We start from the raw sequence: 16,036 nt of genomic DNA, 5'->3' as shown, positions 1-16,036 counted from the left end.
AAGCTTTACTAGAAAATAAAGGAATAATTATTCTCAATAGGAGTTGATCATGGCCTAAAATGTTAAAACATTTCAGAAAAAAATAGTCTCTAGCCCATGCAAAGCATGTTACTGTTTTTCAGTGTTCTGTAGCTAGTTTTGCTCCATCTTATATTATTATAATTTGTTATTTATTTGTTATTTATTACTTTTGAGGGTCATAAGAGATATACTTCATTGGATTACTACGGTGGCCCACAAGTCTCACGGCAAAACAAAAACTCATGGCAAAACAAACTAAACTCACGGCAAAACGAACTAACCTCACGGCAAAACGAACTAAACTCACGGCAAAAGGCAATAAATTCACGGCAGAATAAACTTAACTCACGGCAGAATAAAGAAAGCCACGGCAAAATAAACTAAACTCACGGCAGAATAAAGAAAGCCACGGCAGAACAAAGAAAGCCATGGCAGAATACAGTAAAGGCAACGACGTATTGGGTTCCCTGTTGATTTTTATACCGCGAGCAATTTGTCAGCGGTTTTGATGTTGTCTCAGGCGGTGACAGGACACCGATGTCGATGGAATTCGAGTGTTTTGTGCAGTTGTATTTTTATATTGAAGTTATCTACTATGTTTTGTTCTCATTGCGGAGAAGCAGTTAAAGACGACCACAAATACTGTTCAAAGTGTGGAAAAGGTAAATTTATATAGCAATCTTTTTGTTTGAATGATAGAATCGCACTGAATACGAGTTTTGTTTACAGTGACAGTCAGCACGTGGACCAGCACGTGTGCTCTGTTATGTTGAAGCCGGGTACAAAATATGCGTAATAGAATCGATAGTTTAACAATTCCGTCCTACTTAGTGCCCTTTGTACATGTTAAGGCGGGATTTACCTATTAACCAGCCACAGTTGCTAGGGACCGGGTACTTGTAAGGTTTAAAAATCTCTACATGCATGCAGAACCTTTATAAACTTTTTACATTAACTTTATTTAGGAAGTTTTATAATGTTTTGAGTTCATACGTCAAACCAGTTTTTGAAATGATGACAACTGTACCCACTTTATACTAATTTGTAGTAATTCTTTTCAGGTCTGTCTTCTCAAATTTTAGGAGCAAGTAACATAGCCAAACCTATCAAATCTTTTGTCCAGTACAAAAAAGCAAAAGGGACAGAATGGAAAGCTAAAGTTTCTTCATCTTCAAAAGCCACAGGCAAACAAGAAGATGAAGAAGTCTTCATAAATATTTCACTCATGGAGTGGAGTGAAAAAGAGCAAGAATTGAAAGCAAAAAGAGGGAAGAAGCTCCCACTAAGAATTTCAAGAAATGCCAATTATTTAACACTTCTCAGAGCTGCAAAAGAAAAATGGAAAAACTTTCATAAAAACTTGTATGATGATGAGGAAACTTATTATTTACTTTATGAAGATACCAGCAGAGCACTCTTCTTACCTGGTAGCAAGAAAGAGTCATTTTCCTTGAAGCGTTATAAGGAAGAATTTGGCAAAGATTTTAAAAGAATTACTCTGTTTCTCTGCTCTGACAGTGACTTAAAAATATCAGAAAATGATCCAGAGCAAGACGAAGATGAAAAAGATGAGAAAGTTGAAAATGAAACACCCCCAAAACGTCTAAAAACTGATGACAACTCATATGATGATGATTGGCTATTAAATGATGACCCACTTGGTAAGCATTCTACCCCTCAGTCAATATCATCTAATTCTTAGGAAACTAAATAAACAAGAAAACACGATGAAACAGAATCAAATTCAGAGACCTCTTTATCACAAGAGCCACCACCAGCATCTGTAACAACACACATTGATTTAACTCTGCCTTCATCAACAATTCATCTGACAAATTTAGATGCACAGTTAGCGAGTCATCTGCAAGCCATTTATGATCAAGATGCTTCTCTTGACCCTATCACTAATGTTACTTCTGATGAAAAAGATGAGACTCCTGATGTGACAAAGTTGGATGACGAATGCTCTGTAGTAAAAGCTCTTACAGAGAAAATTGTAAAGTCTGGGCAGTTGTTTATTGTTATACGGCGAGGCTGTCATTTATCAAGAGTTATTGATATTTGGAAAAGAGCAGTGAAAAAGGACCCTTCAGGTATAAACAAACGTGTGATGGTAAGCTTTTGTGGTGAAGAAGGAATAGATTCAGGAGCAATGGCTCTTGAATTATTTACACTATATCTACCTTCTATTGGCTCTTACATGTTTCCTGGTGGCAGCCCTGTAGACTCCACACTCAATGTCCAGAATTCAAGCTTCATGACATGTGGACAGATTGTCGCAGCCCAAGGTGGGCCACCACCTTGTTTCCTTGAAGAAAGTGTGTACAATCTAATGGTAGAACTTAATCTCAGGCCAAATGGAATCAACGCAGCAAAGCACTTAACAGAAAGTGACAGGGTTTTCCTGAAGTCTATACAAGATGATTTGACATCTCAAGCTGACACCATAATAGAAAATGGATACACAGGGATGATCAATGAAGAGCACAGTGATGAAATCATTAAATCTATTACTATTAGCATTATATCAAAGTGCTTGGTGTACCTCAGAGAGTTCATGGATGGCTTACAGTCCTTTGGCTTGGCAGATATCATTCAAAGCCACCCAGAAAGTTGTAGGAATCTATTTGTAAAGAGCTCACAACCTAACAAAGTTGATGCAAACTTTGTGTTTTCAATTCTGCACCCCAGTTATACAGAAGAAGGGAGCTCAAGGAGAAAGGTAGAAGAATCGTTGATGGATTTTTTTCAAGACTTTCTATTTATGTTGGAAGATGAGAGTAACATTTCTGGGTACAACGAGGCAATTTCTTGGAATGATGGCACTGAAAGTGAAGCTCAAGTCTGTAGTGCTAATGAGCTACCTGAACAATTCCAGTCACCTGATCTTTCACCTCCAGGCATATTGGGATGGTTAACAGGCCAAAAACATATCCCACTTGGTGAAAAACCATTGAAAGTTTCAGTCCACTTCAATCATGACTGCACAGTGAACAATCCCAACCATAGAATTTGCTTTCCAGTTGTAGGAGCTTGTTCAAGAGAAATCACTTTGCCAGTGTCACACATGAAGACTAAAGAAGAGTTCAAAGAAGTATTTCTGTTGGCCTTTTGCAAAGGGCAGTCTTTTGGCAAAGTTTAAGTTCCATGAATAATGCAAGAGTGAGCATTTATGTCTTGACTGGATTTGTGCCTCTAATTCAAAGACTCCTAATTGCATACTTTTTAATAGCATTAATTTGTTCTCAGAGATAGCTACATGTACTTTTTATTCATATATTATGAACAACTCATGCATTATGTTCAGAATGAGAAATGGATCCCAGCTAAAAATCCAAATCAATCAATTATAGTAGTTTTGCAGCAACCAAATCAAGGGTGTCAGTTGAACATCAATATTGCTGAATGAGTTGGTGAACAATTATTTTTGCAAACGTTTATGGGTACAAAGTAGGCATTGTAACAGTTTGCATTGTTGCTTGGTTGTCCGCAGTCCCTGATTTACGGTGGCTATTGTAAGCTAGCATTGACACTATATGTTTACTTTGTTAAAATGACAATGTTCTGATAACAACAGAAATACATGATTTTAATATAGATGGTTGAACTGTACCTGGCACCTTTTGAAGCAACAGGTTACCTGACCATACTATATAATAAACAATGTCGTCAGAAAGAATATCAGAAATGGAATAATCTCCTATACAATAAAAACAAGGAGAACATGACCATTTCAGCAGACTCAAATAGAAAAACTGTATAAAATATAGAGTAGAATACCTCATAACAATTTGTATGGCAAAAACTGACCTGTTGTTGGAAAGGGCCTAATGATTTACTAATGATCCCACACTATCAAAACATGTCATCTTGGCTAGAATACTTATTATATCATGTTATTGTTGTTAATGAATGTTGTTGTTGTTGTTTAGAAGTTCAATTTGGATGCTTGAGACAATGCTACTTGAGATCCAACACAAATTAGGCTAGATATTATATCAAATAAGTTTTAGTGATTGTGATAGCATGTTAATAGATTACTTTAAATTATTATGATCATTTTATAATATTTGTATTGATTATAATAGCATTTTGTATCTACAGGGCCTAGGATACATGGGCTTCTTGCTTAAAATCCATAAAATAACATAATAAATTCTAATAGAGTACAAACACTATAAGTGTGTAGCATAAATACCACTAAATACTGCTAAATTATGCTATCCTATTGTTTTCTATTGTTTGATTTAGCACTCTTTACTACTAAATAGTGCAAAGTGTTGCACACTTTTGGTGTTTGTACTCTACTGTTGATGTTATTGCTCATATGTTAAATACATCAAATAATTTAATGATTATTGTAAAGTGCAAAACATTAAAATTATGAAATAAATTGAAAGATAATAAAAACAGTAACTATTTAGTGACTGATAGTCACTGTTACTCAATCAGAATTGTTTTGGACTTGTCCCCTCAACAGTAGACATCCCATGTTCAAATACAAAATAATTTTCAAATCCTTTTAGGGCAGCCATACTCCTAGGCTTGCCTCATATTACAACACTAATTTGAAAACTTTCACTTTCTTTACTGTAATCTTTCAAAATACTAATTTCTCGAAAAGTCACCGCTGTTAATAGACTGGTCCAAAATTCACCTCCTGTTTCCTGTCTGTTACATTTTGTTTCTGATTTTGGGTCTGCTGGTTGAGTAAACTATAATAGAGTGCTTACGCTATGTCCATGAAAAAAGTTGAAAGTTTTACATGCCTAACCATTGTTATATATGACTGTTATTTTGCAACTTGAATCAGAGCTTTGAAAAGTGCCAGTGCCTCTTGCCAACTGCTTGGTTGTTCTATGGACAACTGCTCTTGGGCATATTCAAAATATTCCTGATGGACATTTTTTTCTGGTTTCATGACTAGATGCTGCAACACATGATCCATTTCAGTAGATGGAACTTCCAGTTTGAGGTTTGGATCTGCTCCATGAAGTTCAGGACAGAAGAAAAGTGAATCTGGGCGTACAGGTTTAGTGTTATGCCTTGATTGGCATATCCTATGACTATTCCAATGATCTGTTACATAATCAAGTTGTTTCTGGATGACTCTGTGAAAGCAAAACCATAAACATTCCATATCAAGCTCAGATGAAGTGTCAATTATCCCTTGAAATTCCAAATCTGTGAAAAACCTTCTCCACCATGCAGAATGGCTTTTTGCAAAGTATGACCACCATCCTTCCATACTTTGATTACGGGGTGATGCTACATATCTGTGTGCAGCAAAATCATCACGAAAAAAATTCTGAATTGATGCAGATAATCCATTTTCTGTACCTAAATCTGTTACTAAGTGTACTGGGCAGCCTCCAACAGCAGAAATGGCCTCAACAAAAAAAAAATGCAATGTTGTCTGGAGAATTGTTGGACCTTGCAACCTTGAGCCACAATATCTTTCTACTGAATCCGTCAATTCCACCATGAATCGGGAATCCCCATTGTTTTAATTTGTCGTATCCATCCACGTGCCAGGCATAGTTTGGTCCAGGATTGTTGTATGTTCTCCTTTTCAAACGATTTTTTTTCCTTTTTTCAGTTCCTTCTGGATCCATCTCTTTCAGCAAATCCTGTACAACTTTTCTTGGTACCAGGATACCTTCCATTCTCAATGTGTGCCATATTGCTCTATAGCCCATAGATGACGAAGGGCCTTTGATCAGCTCACTTATGCGTTCTCGGACCTTTGCAAATGTCTCATTGAATCCTTCTTTATCGGTAATACCACGCCTCGACAGCCCATATTGTTTAAGTCTCCTTATCAGTGTACATCGACTTATGGGATGCTGATGACGCTCACAAAGAAAATGCAGGATTTCTTTATATTCGAATCCAAGACGAAAGTAATATGTAATAACCTCTTCTTCGTTTAATAACTCTTCTTCTTCTTCATCATCAGTGCTCGAAATGTCTGCACGTGTATTGTCGTCATCTAACTGACCAGTAGACGCTGAAATAGCAGTCAAAAACACGTTTACAACTAGCAAATATATAGATAAATAAAAATTAATGATCTCACTTACCTTGGGTACAAAATCTACACATATTCGCTTGCGAAAGTAATAAGGAACCACAACCTTGGCAGGATCCACTCGAACCAGACGCCATTTTTATTTACAACATCAAAACCGCTGACAAATTGCTCGCGGTATAAAAATCAACAGGGAACCCAATACGTCGTTGCTTTTACTGTATTCTGCCGTGGCTTTCTTTGTTCTGCCGTGGCTTTCTTTATTCTGCCGTGAGTTTAGTTTATTTTGCCGTGGCTTTCTTTATTCTGCCGTGAGTTAAGTTTATTCTGCCGTGAATTTATTGCCTTTTGCCGTGAGTTTAGTTCGTTTTGCCGTGAGTTTAGTTCGTTTTGCCGTGAGTTTAGTTTGTTTTGCCGTGAGTTTTTGTTTTGCCGTGAGATTACCGGCACATCGAATTCACGGAATCAACGGAATCAACGGAATCTCTTTGAAACATATGGAAGTCAAACATCATTAAAATAAAGACAAATCAAATTAAAAGAAAAAGTTAAGAACTTCGTGCTCGGTAAAGACAAAGCTGCCTATCGAAGTCAACCTTAGAAAAACTGGGCTTCCTGTGTTTGAAAATTGGGCTACCTGTGCTTACAAAATGGCGTCCAACTTGTCATAAAAGCGATGGAAAATTATAAAATAAATTAAATAGTACGCACGCTGTGATTGGTTGATAGCCATGTTTGCATGAGGGTATGTAAACACAGTTTTGACGTCACAACTTTCTTGTTTTCCCGGTACAAGTTCAAAAATTCACAGTTTCTTTCGAGGAAAAAAACGCCCCCAAAAGTGTATTTTGAAGACGAAGTTCCAAATTTTGACTTGTGTCAGGGCCTCAGGCATAACCCTATGGTCTCATGCAGGTCTTTCTGATCGTAATATCATGACAATCTCTCGTTGGTCACCGCAAAGAGAATTCCCTCAGGAGCTACAACACACGTCCTTCCGTCAGGACAGCTGCGGTTGTTCAGCGACGTGCTTTCTCATGATTTAAATGCACCGCCCGATAAGGAATACAAGTATTTCAAGGAAACAGTCAGCAGCTTCAAACTTTTTCCAGCGATAGCTCTTCAGCTCCACAAAATATCTTCTCGAGGCAAGACGAAACAATCAACTTCGCTGCCATGTTTTCTCGCTGTCAAATTGAGCAAAACCACGTTTCTTGCAAAACCGAGAATTCCAGTCACAGTGACACTCAGTTATCTACTTTTGATCACTTTCGTAAAGATAATCAATTCTGAAATCTTTTATTAAGATTTCTATTCAATCTTTGGACATTTCTTTGTATTTGTTTTAAAGTTTTAGAATGATAAATGTTTAAAATAGCTAGCGATTCTTTCTCGCTTCACATTTGCCTCCTTGGCGTTTATTACACGAAATTTGATTGGCTAACGATCAAAGTTTGTGATGTATGGAGAATTTGTATTTTGATATGAGAATCAAATTCAAATAAAGATTTATTTTCTTGCAAGTGGTAATGCTTTCCCTTAGTATTTATTTTATAAAAGCAATAGAAAACTTTTTTCTCTGTGTTTACATAGCCTGATAGCAACACTCGGGGGGTTGGGAGAATTCTCGACAGTTATGCAAACCCTCGACTACGTCTCGGGTTTGCATAACTGTCTCGAATTCTCCCAACCTCCCCTCGTGTTGCTATCAGGCTATGTAAACACGGAAAAAGTTTTCTATTGCTTAAATGTGCAATGTTTTGCTGGATCCATGAACAGATTCTTTCAAGGTTAGCTATGATTTGGACTAAAGTTATGTTTTTGACATGTCATTGTTTCCTGGGTAATCATTCTATGTAGATAAATCATAATAATATTAATAATAGGGTTTCCGATCGAGTTGTTTTATATAATTTTTTTCTTAGAGGACGACCGAGCACGAAGTTCTTAACTTTTTCTTTTAATTTGATTTGTCTTTATTTTAATGATGTTTGACTTCCATATGTTTCCAAGAGATTCCGTTGATTCCGTTGATTCCGTTGATTCCGTGAATTCGATGTGCCGGTAGATTACTCTATCAGTGGACATAATCAATGATCTTCCAGTGTGGAATGGACATGATCCTTTTTTTTCTTTCATTTATCTCAAACCAGGTGTTCTGTTGAAAACCAAATGTGTTAGCTATGAATGTCAATATTAGTAAAGCCTTGCAAACTTGTCATTTAGATCAACAATTTGGTTTGTTTACTATTATTATTATCATTTTTTGATTGCTTTCCAAAGAAAAAGCCAGATTGGATTTTTTTCAATGCGAATTCTGGAAGTGAAGTGAGGGAAGGGGTTTGTGAACTCCTTTAAAAACACAGCTCGAGCAATAAGAGTATAAGGTACATATAATTTCACCAAACTCAAGCTTTACTAGAAAATAAAGGAATAATTATTCTCAATAGGAGTTGATCATGGCCGAAAATGTTAAAACATTTCAGAGAAAAAAGTCTTTAGCCCATGCAAAGCATGTTACTGTGCACTGTTTTTCAGTGTTCTGTAGCTAGTTTTGCTCCATCTTATATTATTATAATTTGTTATTTATTTGTTATTTATTACTTTTGAGGGTCATAAGAGATATACTTCATTGGATTACTCTATCAGTGGACATAATCAATGATCTTCCAGTGTGGAATGGACATGATCCTTTTTTTCTTTCATTTATCTCAAACCAGGTGTTCTGTTGAAAACCAAATGTGTTAGCTATGAATGTCAATATTAGTAAAGCCTTCCAAACTTGTCATTTAGATCAACAATTTGGTTTGTTTACTATTATTATTATTATTTTTTGATTGCTTTCCAAAGAAAAAGCCAGATTGGATTTTTTTCAATGTGAATTCTGGAAGTGAAGTGAGGGAAGGGGTTTGTGAACTCCTTTAAAAACACAGCTCGAGCAATAAGAGTATATAAGGTACATATAATTTCATCAAACTCAAGCTTTACTAGAAAATAAAGGAATAATTATTCTCAATAGGAGTTGATCATGGCCTAAAATGTTAAAACATTTCAGAGAAAAAAGTCTTTAGCCCATGCAAAGCATGTTACTGTGCACTGTTTTTCAGTGTTCTGTAGCTAGTTTTGCTCCATCTTATATTATTATAATTTGTTATTTATTTGTTATTTATTACTTTTGAGGGTCATAAGAGATATACTTCATTGGATTACTCTATCAGTGGACATAATCAATGATCTTCCAGTGTGGAATGGACATGATCCTTTTTTTCTTTCATTTATCTCAAACCAGGTGTTCTGTTGAAAACCAAATGTGTTAGCTATGAATGTCAATATTAGTAAAGCCTTCCAAACTTGTCATTTAGATCAACAATTTGGTTTGTTTACTATTATTATTATTATTTTTTGATTGCTTTCCAAAGAAAAAGCCAGATTGGATTTTTTTCAATGCGAATTCTGGAAGTGAAGTGAGGGAAGGGGTTTGTGAACTCCTTTAAAAACACAGCTCGAGCAATAAGAGTATATAAGGTACATATAATTTCATCAAACTCAAGCTTTACTAGAAAATAAAGGAATAATTATTCTCAATAGGAGTTGATCATGGCCTAAAATGTTAAAACATTTCAGAGAAAAAAGTCTTTAGCCCATGCAAAGCATGTTACTGTGCACTGTTTTTCAGTTTCTGTAGCTAGTTTTGCTCCATCTTATATGAGATATACTCCATTGGACCACTCTATCAGTGGAAATTATTATGATCTTCCAGTGTGAAATGGACATGAATGGACATGATCCTTTTTTTTTCTTCATTTATTTCAAAAAAGGTTTTCTGTTGAGAGTAAGATTCTTTGTCATATTCTAGAGAATGACACATTACAGCTCAGTGGGCAATGTTTATTTATTACTTACTGAAATGAAATGAAAATCAAACTATGAGGTTTAAATACAGGTCATTCACTGAGTGAATAAGCACTCTACAAAAAGGCATCAAAGATATATTTCGAAAGGATTTTGTAATCTTTCTATTTTTTTACAATTTTTAAACCTCATGAGCCTTCGGGAATTTTAGTCAGCCGTTGCTTTCTTAATTTTGATTTTGATTGTCTTTTATTACTCTTAGAGTTGTATTTTTTTATACAATAGTAATTAATAAAGATATATTATAGGAAATATAGTTGTAACAAGTTTTGACACGGGAAGACGTGTCAAATGTGCTGGGCACATTGGATACTTTGGATAGAGTAGAAGACTATTTGGGATTTAGTCATTGTAAGACAGAAGAAGGTCCGTGGATTCGGTTTGAATATTTTTTTACGGTCAAATTGAACCAGCATAAACGAGTCTTGGTCGCAAACCCCAAAGCAAGCCTCCGTCTCTCTGAGAACCAGTGTTATGGTGGCTCCATCGGCTCAAAAACACCACACAAAACATTATTGAACAGAAGATTCTCCATCTACAGAAAAAGTTTGGTCTCGAAAATTTACCTCAGAATACCCTGCGAGCAGAGCCTCCTTTACCTTCACCCGAGTAAGAGAAAGGAAGGAGACTCTTTCCTTTCTCTCACTCGGGGGAAGGTAAAAGAGACTTTGCTCGCAGGGTAACCTCAGAATGGAAATATTACGAAAAACGTATCTCTTTCCCTACACTTCTAAGTAAATTTGCCCCCCAAACAATATGGCGTCGGAAACCGTGAAAGGAAGTATAAATAAACTAATACAAAACTCGTGTGAGTACTCTTTTATGTAAATTATGACGCAGTAAATTCCTCGTCCACCCACTCGTTGAAGGTTTCGGCATGAAAATCCCTTTTTCATAAAAATATTCGACTAGAAATAGATACGTTTAGCTAACCAAAACAAAAATCATTACTTTAGTTAATACAATAACATATAACTCGTTTTTGTCACCAAAAACAAATGTACTGTGCCCATAGGCCCAGCACAAAAAAATCTTATATAATAACAGAGCCTGAGGGCAAAATTAACAGAAAAGTTTTCAAGTTAGCCCCAGTCTTTTGTTTCTGAGCGTTGAATAGATTTCTCCAATAACGAAGCAACTTCTTGCATTGACTACTTCAGATGCTGGAGTATGCGTGTCTATTTTGACGGATGCTATGGTAGCAGCCGTTTCTAGCACGATAGTACTGATTAGTCAAAATAGTCACTCATGCTCCAACATGAACTGGCGAAGAATATAGTTTGATTTTACTTTGTCCACTCTTCAACTGACTAATATCCTTGGAAAATGTTTCCGTCTTTTTGGATAGCTATTATCTGTATCATACTTTTTATTTGGGCGTTTATTCTTTTGTATCATCTACAATATATTCATCTTTATCATTATACTAATGAAGCTTGTGCACAAGCTATTCAAGAGGAGCAAAAGCTTAAAGGATCCACTGATAAAACCCCACCACAATATCGGCGACATGGAAAAGGTAAAGTATTACCTCGATCTCTTTTTATTTTCCATCGATTTCAGGTGACTAGCGATTCTCAAATTTAACCGAACGTGATACCAAGCTCGAAACCAATTCCCCTTCCCCGACAGACTTGGGTTTGCTGCCAATCAGAATGCAGTATGTAACGTGACCCGCTCACGCTTTACAACGGCCGTTTGAACACCATCGATCACACGCTGTAGAAGAAATCAAATATTCGACTTTAAGCCAGGATTTTTCTGGAAATATTTGGCGTGGTGGCATTCAGAATATATGTTATGATAGAGAAATTATCGTTCCTTTGACATGTTGCATTTTTATTGCGGTTCAAGGGGAGTGAGAGAGATTTTTTTGGATTTTCTAGCGTGATGTAGTCGATATCGGGTGCTAAGTCTCCAGCCTTCCCATTATTTAGGTAGAGAAGAGCGGATTTTGAAAAAACCCACTAAACGGCCTCAAGAAGAAGACTAAACAAAATAAAAGCAACGACTGCAGCAAGTTTTGAGGCAAATTGTTGAGTGAAACATTTTATTTTCGTAACTTTATCATAACTCCCATACATTCCCTTATAAACCATACACAGGAACCTTGTTTGGGCTGCCTGTGAATTATTCTGCAACCAATGATCATAGTTTTTATTTTTACTTCGATATTTTTTGCTAGAAAACGATCGATGGTGAATCGTGTGTTAAGTTATATATAGTTCCAGTTTACATTTTTAACTATCACTAGTACTGAAGCTGGTCTCTACCGCTTTGTCGAACTACACCAAACGACAAGGAAGTACTGAAATACCTTTTGAATCGCTTAAATTCCATATATTTAGAAACACAACATACTGTATTGTTTATTTAAGACCTGAATAAAGACTACCAAAACAGCATTTATAAACGAATTTACATAGAACATTCATCAGTTTTGCCGAGTAAGTAGTTTCTGAAATAAATTTAACTCTTGAGGATTTCATCAGACAAGTCTAGGTCAAGATTGGGAGTAACTTAAAGCGCGTTAACTTTAGCGCGGTACTTAACGTAAAGCTGTTTTCTCCTTAGCTTTATTAGAAGCTACATAAAAACGTTCTATTATGTGATATACTACGGGATATTTTGGTAATTCTTTGCACAAGTTGTCTAGCTTTAAGCCTATGCGCACGGCGACAGGCAAATCAGTGTATGCTCTTAGAGCGTTTTGTTTAAAATAGCTTCAAATTACTGAATTGTTTTGCTTAGAGTAATTCACTTAAAAAAACTGCAGGAATGAAATATTCTTTTTTCCATGCATCACGAACAAGCCCACAACATTTTATGTAATAAAGGTTTCTTTGTATGTAGGTGTTATTCAGTCTAGTCCAGCAGTTATTGTTTCATCTACATACATTTATTATTTTCCGAGCTCAGTTTCGGAACTTATATCCATGGTCAAGGGCACTAGGACACCGAATGTGTTTGGATTTCTATAGGCTTTTTTTTCCCTTTCGATTATTTGAATTAAATTAAACGTATATACTTGTTTGATTTATCTTGTGTCCGTGTTCCTTCGTTCACTGTTGTAATCTAGACGTTTTCATTCCAAAGGTCAAACGGTTTGAATAGCCTATGAGCGTTACTTCTTTAACGGCCGTTCCTTACTTGACTCTGTTTGTACTATACCAACAACAACGCGACCGCGCGATGCTCCTTACGTCAGTAATATCCAACCGTCCAGAGTCAATATGGTTAATCAAATTCACCTTAAGTTCCATATAGAGCCCCGGGGTAGGCTACTAGCCTGCTTGCCATTGTTCTCTCGTCTGCTCGCTTAATCCAATTATTTTGAAAGGTGGGGTGGCAGTGTGTTTACACAGCGATGACAGATGCAGCTAACTGCGCGAGCGGGAAAAACGTAAGCATTTTATCATATGACCCTAAATAAAAAATATATCTTAAAAGTTGCAAATTATGCCAATATGGTCGCAGGATTGGAGATGGGCCATACAGATTCATACGGCCCTGCTCACGCCTTTTTCCCGAAGGATTTTCTAAGAGCGCGCGCCCGGGCAGATACGGGTCATATGATAATTCTGTTTATCATATGACCCGTACGGCCCTGCTCGCGCGTTCTAATAAAACCATTGGAAAAAGTCACGTGATGGGGCCGCACGGCTTTGAGCGAGCAGGGCCGTACGAATCCGTACGGCCCTGCTCGAATCCGCGCGCTTTCTCTTTTTTAGCTTTTATTTACTATTTTTTTCTTTCTATTATTTTTTATTGATTATTTCGTGAGGGTCATTTGATAAAATGCTTATTGACTGAGTTAGGTCAGGCCGTACGGGAAAATATTTGGCTCGAGGTCATTTGTACGGACCTCGCTGCGCTCGGTCCGTACGGCATCACCTCGAGCCAAATATTTTCCCGTACGGCCCTCCCACTCAGTCAATAAGTACATATTATCATATGACCCGTATCTGCCCGGGCGCGGGCTCTTAGAAAAACCTTCGGGAAAATGGCATAAGCACGGCCGTACGGCTTTGAGCGAGCAGGGCCGAACGAATCCGTACGGCCCTGCTCGAATCCGCGCGCTTTCTTTCTTTAATTATTTTTCTTTTCGTGAGGGTCATATGATAAAATGCTTATTGACTGAGTTAGGTCGGGCCGTACGAGAAAAATATTTGGCTCTCGGTCAGTTTGTACGGATTTCGCTGCGCTCGGTCAAATATTTTCCCATACGGCCCTCCTACCCACTCAATAAGTACATATTATTTACCACTGCCTAATCTGATAAATAAAATAAAAAAATAATAGATGAAATGAAAGATTAAATTAATGGTAGCGAGTAAATTATGAATGGACAAAAATATGAACAAATGAATGAGTGAGGGAATAAATGCATTTTTTTTTTTTTTGCATTTGTACACCATATTCCCTGATGATGGATCTAAGATCCGAAGACAGGATAATTATAAATATATATAGATGAAACATTAACTGACTAGATTTTATTTATTATTTTCCGACAGTTATTGAATTAAGTAAACCTTTTTAATTGATAGGAGTGTATTTTACGTCTATGGACCCATCCTGCGACCCTGAGTCCATCTTGCGCAATAACTTTGGTAATGCTGCACGGATGGTTTCTAGCCCCAAATTTTGGAAGAAGTTAGAATGGGCTGTAGAGGTTAGTATCCCAAAAGATAAAGTTATGAAGGTGGTTGATGTACAGCGGCCAAACCTTGACGTATACTTACACGCCGGTGACGTGGATCTTAAACTATACCAGTATCGAATCTACCAGAACCCGACAAAGATACAACAAGTCAATTCATGTCCCATTCAGTGTGGGCCTCCAAATCTCAGCCAGCCAGTTTGCCAGCCCCTATCCTGTACCTCTTTGTTCCACAACTGAAATGACAACTGCAGGGGCCTTAAAACAGAGAAAATCTAAAACTTTTAGAAAATAATGAGAACATTACTGTAATTCCGCATAGAAGTCACATTGTTACTAGCTAATGCGCTTTCATTTTATAACCGAACATGTCAAAGCAAGGTCAGTTGTAAGTGTTATTGTTCTACTGACGATTTGTATTAAAGGTCATTTCTTTTGTTCCAAACTATATGCTTTTATATCGATAAAATCGGTTATAGTACCAAAGTAACTATCAGAGCAATGAGAAGAAATGAGAAGAAATCATACAAGCAGGGTATAATAGAGTTGACTGCAGTTCCGGGAGGGGGTCCTAGGAGTTATACATGAATATTTGAGTCTGTTTTATCCCTACAACAACTGGGGTTCCACAAGGGTCAATGTTAGAGCCTCTTCTTTTTCTAAATTTCATCAATGACATGCCTAATGCAATCTCTAAGCAAACGTATTTTCCACTAAGTGTTTTGTGATGGGTATGGATGGTGACAAGCCACAGGATGAATTCACCTTTTCGGCGTTAGCTTGGACAGTAGTATAGGGGATGGGGGTTCCAGCGCAACGACAACCGGAGGATTACCCGCCTAAAGTACCCCCCTCGATTCGTACCGCGATTACCCGCATCCCGCGTCTATGTAAAATATGTTAGTCTATATATGGAGTGCGAAGATTGTAAGAGAATTTTTAAGAAAGAAGTGGACTTGAAGAAGCATTTAAAGATGAAGACGAAATGTATGAGTAGCTATGATTGTGGATGTGGTAAGAAGTTTGAGACTAAGGTTAAATTGTTTTGGCATTGTCAGGATTGTGAGTATGACTACGACGATCTGAAAAGGGTCTGGAATTAGGTATAAGATATTTCCTATTATATAGATGGAATCCCAAAGCAATTTCGAAACGGTGCCAATACCCGGTAACGGTGAGATTGATGTTAGACAGTTTTGGCGCCAGTCAGAAAGGAAGGTCAAGAGAACGCTTCGAAAAGGCATAGAAGAATTAGGAGCCCTGAAAGCGAGTATAATGGTAGAAGTGAGTCTATCAAAAGATGAGGCAACGACGACAGCAATGCTGCGATCAAAGTCGTTAGTGATATTAGAGTCCACCAATCTGGATAAGTCACTCAGCGAAGCCTTAGAAGCAATAATGGAGTCGCT

At 37.0% G+C, this 16,036-nt stretch overlaps 2 protein-coding genes and 1 pseudogene across 4 annotated transcripts; 2 read left to right on the top strand and 1 right to left on the bottom strand.

Moving 5' to 3' along the window:
- Positions 1-616: 616 nt before the first annotated feature.
- On the top strand, positions 617-3,245 carry LOC116299122 (uncharacterized). Its single transcript, XM_031707759.2, has 3 exons — positions 617-683; positions 1,083-1,682; positions 1,863-3,245. Exons 1-3 carry the CDS (start codon positions 617-619, stop codon positions 3,161-3,163), a joined length of 1,968 nt encoding a protein of 655 aa, XP_031563619.2. The 3' UTR covers positions 3,164-3,245.
- A 344-nt stretch (positions 3,246-3,589) lies between these two features.
- Positions 3,590-7,505, bottom strand: LOC116292827 (uncharacterized; annotated as a pseudogene). Its single transcript, XR_016121315.1, has 2 exons — positions 6,105-7,505; positions 3,590-6,031 (listed from the first exon to the last, which is right to left on the bottom strand). The product of XR_016121315.1 is annotated as an uncharacterized LOC116292827 (transcript).
- Positions 7,506-7,750: 245 nt separating this feature from the next.
- LOC148906328 (uncharacterized) lies at positions 7,751-15,072 on the top strand. Of its 2 annotated transcripts, none has more exons than XM_089037839.1 (2): positions 7,751-7,842; positions 14,515-15,072. In XM_089037839.1, the coding sequence occupies exons 1-2, from the start codon at positions 7,824-7,826 to the stop codon at positions 14,865-14,867; spliced, it is 372 nt and encodes a 123-aa protein (XP_088893965.1). In that variant the 5' UTR covers positions 7,751-7,823; the 3' UTR covers positions 14,868-15,072. The 2 variants fall into 2 exon arrangements, with proteins under 2 accessions (XP_088893965.1, XP_088893964.1); XM_089037838.1 differs by lacking the exon at positions 7,751-7,842 and adding an exon at positions 11,122-11,483.
- The last annotated feature ends 964 nt before the right edge of the window (positions 15,073-16,036 follow it).

The sequence above is a fragment of the Actinia tenebrosa genome, unplaced genomic scaffold (assembly GCF_029948245.1).
Source record: "Actinia tenebrosa isolate PJP-AT-01 unplaced genomic scaffold, QUT_ActTen_1.0 PGA_scaffold5__44_contigs__length_20552954, whole genome shotgun sequence".
In the NCBI taxonomy this organism is placed as follows: domain Eukaryota; kingdom Metazoa; phylum Cnidaria; class Anthozoa; order Actiniaria; family Actiniidae; genus Actinia; species Actinia tenebrosa.
The sequence above is the reverse complement of the archived record's forward strand: the minus strand, read 5'-3'. Positions and strand labels throughout refer to the sequence as shown.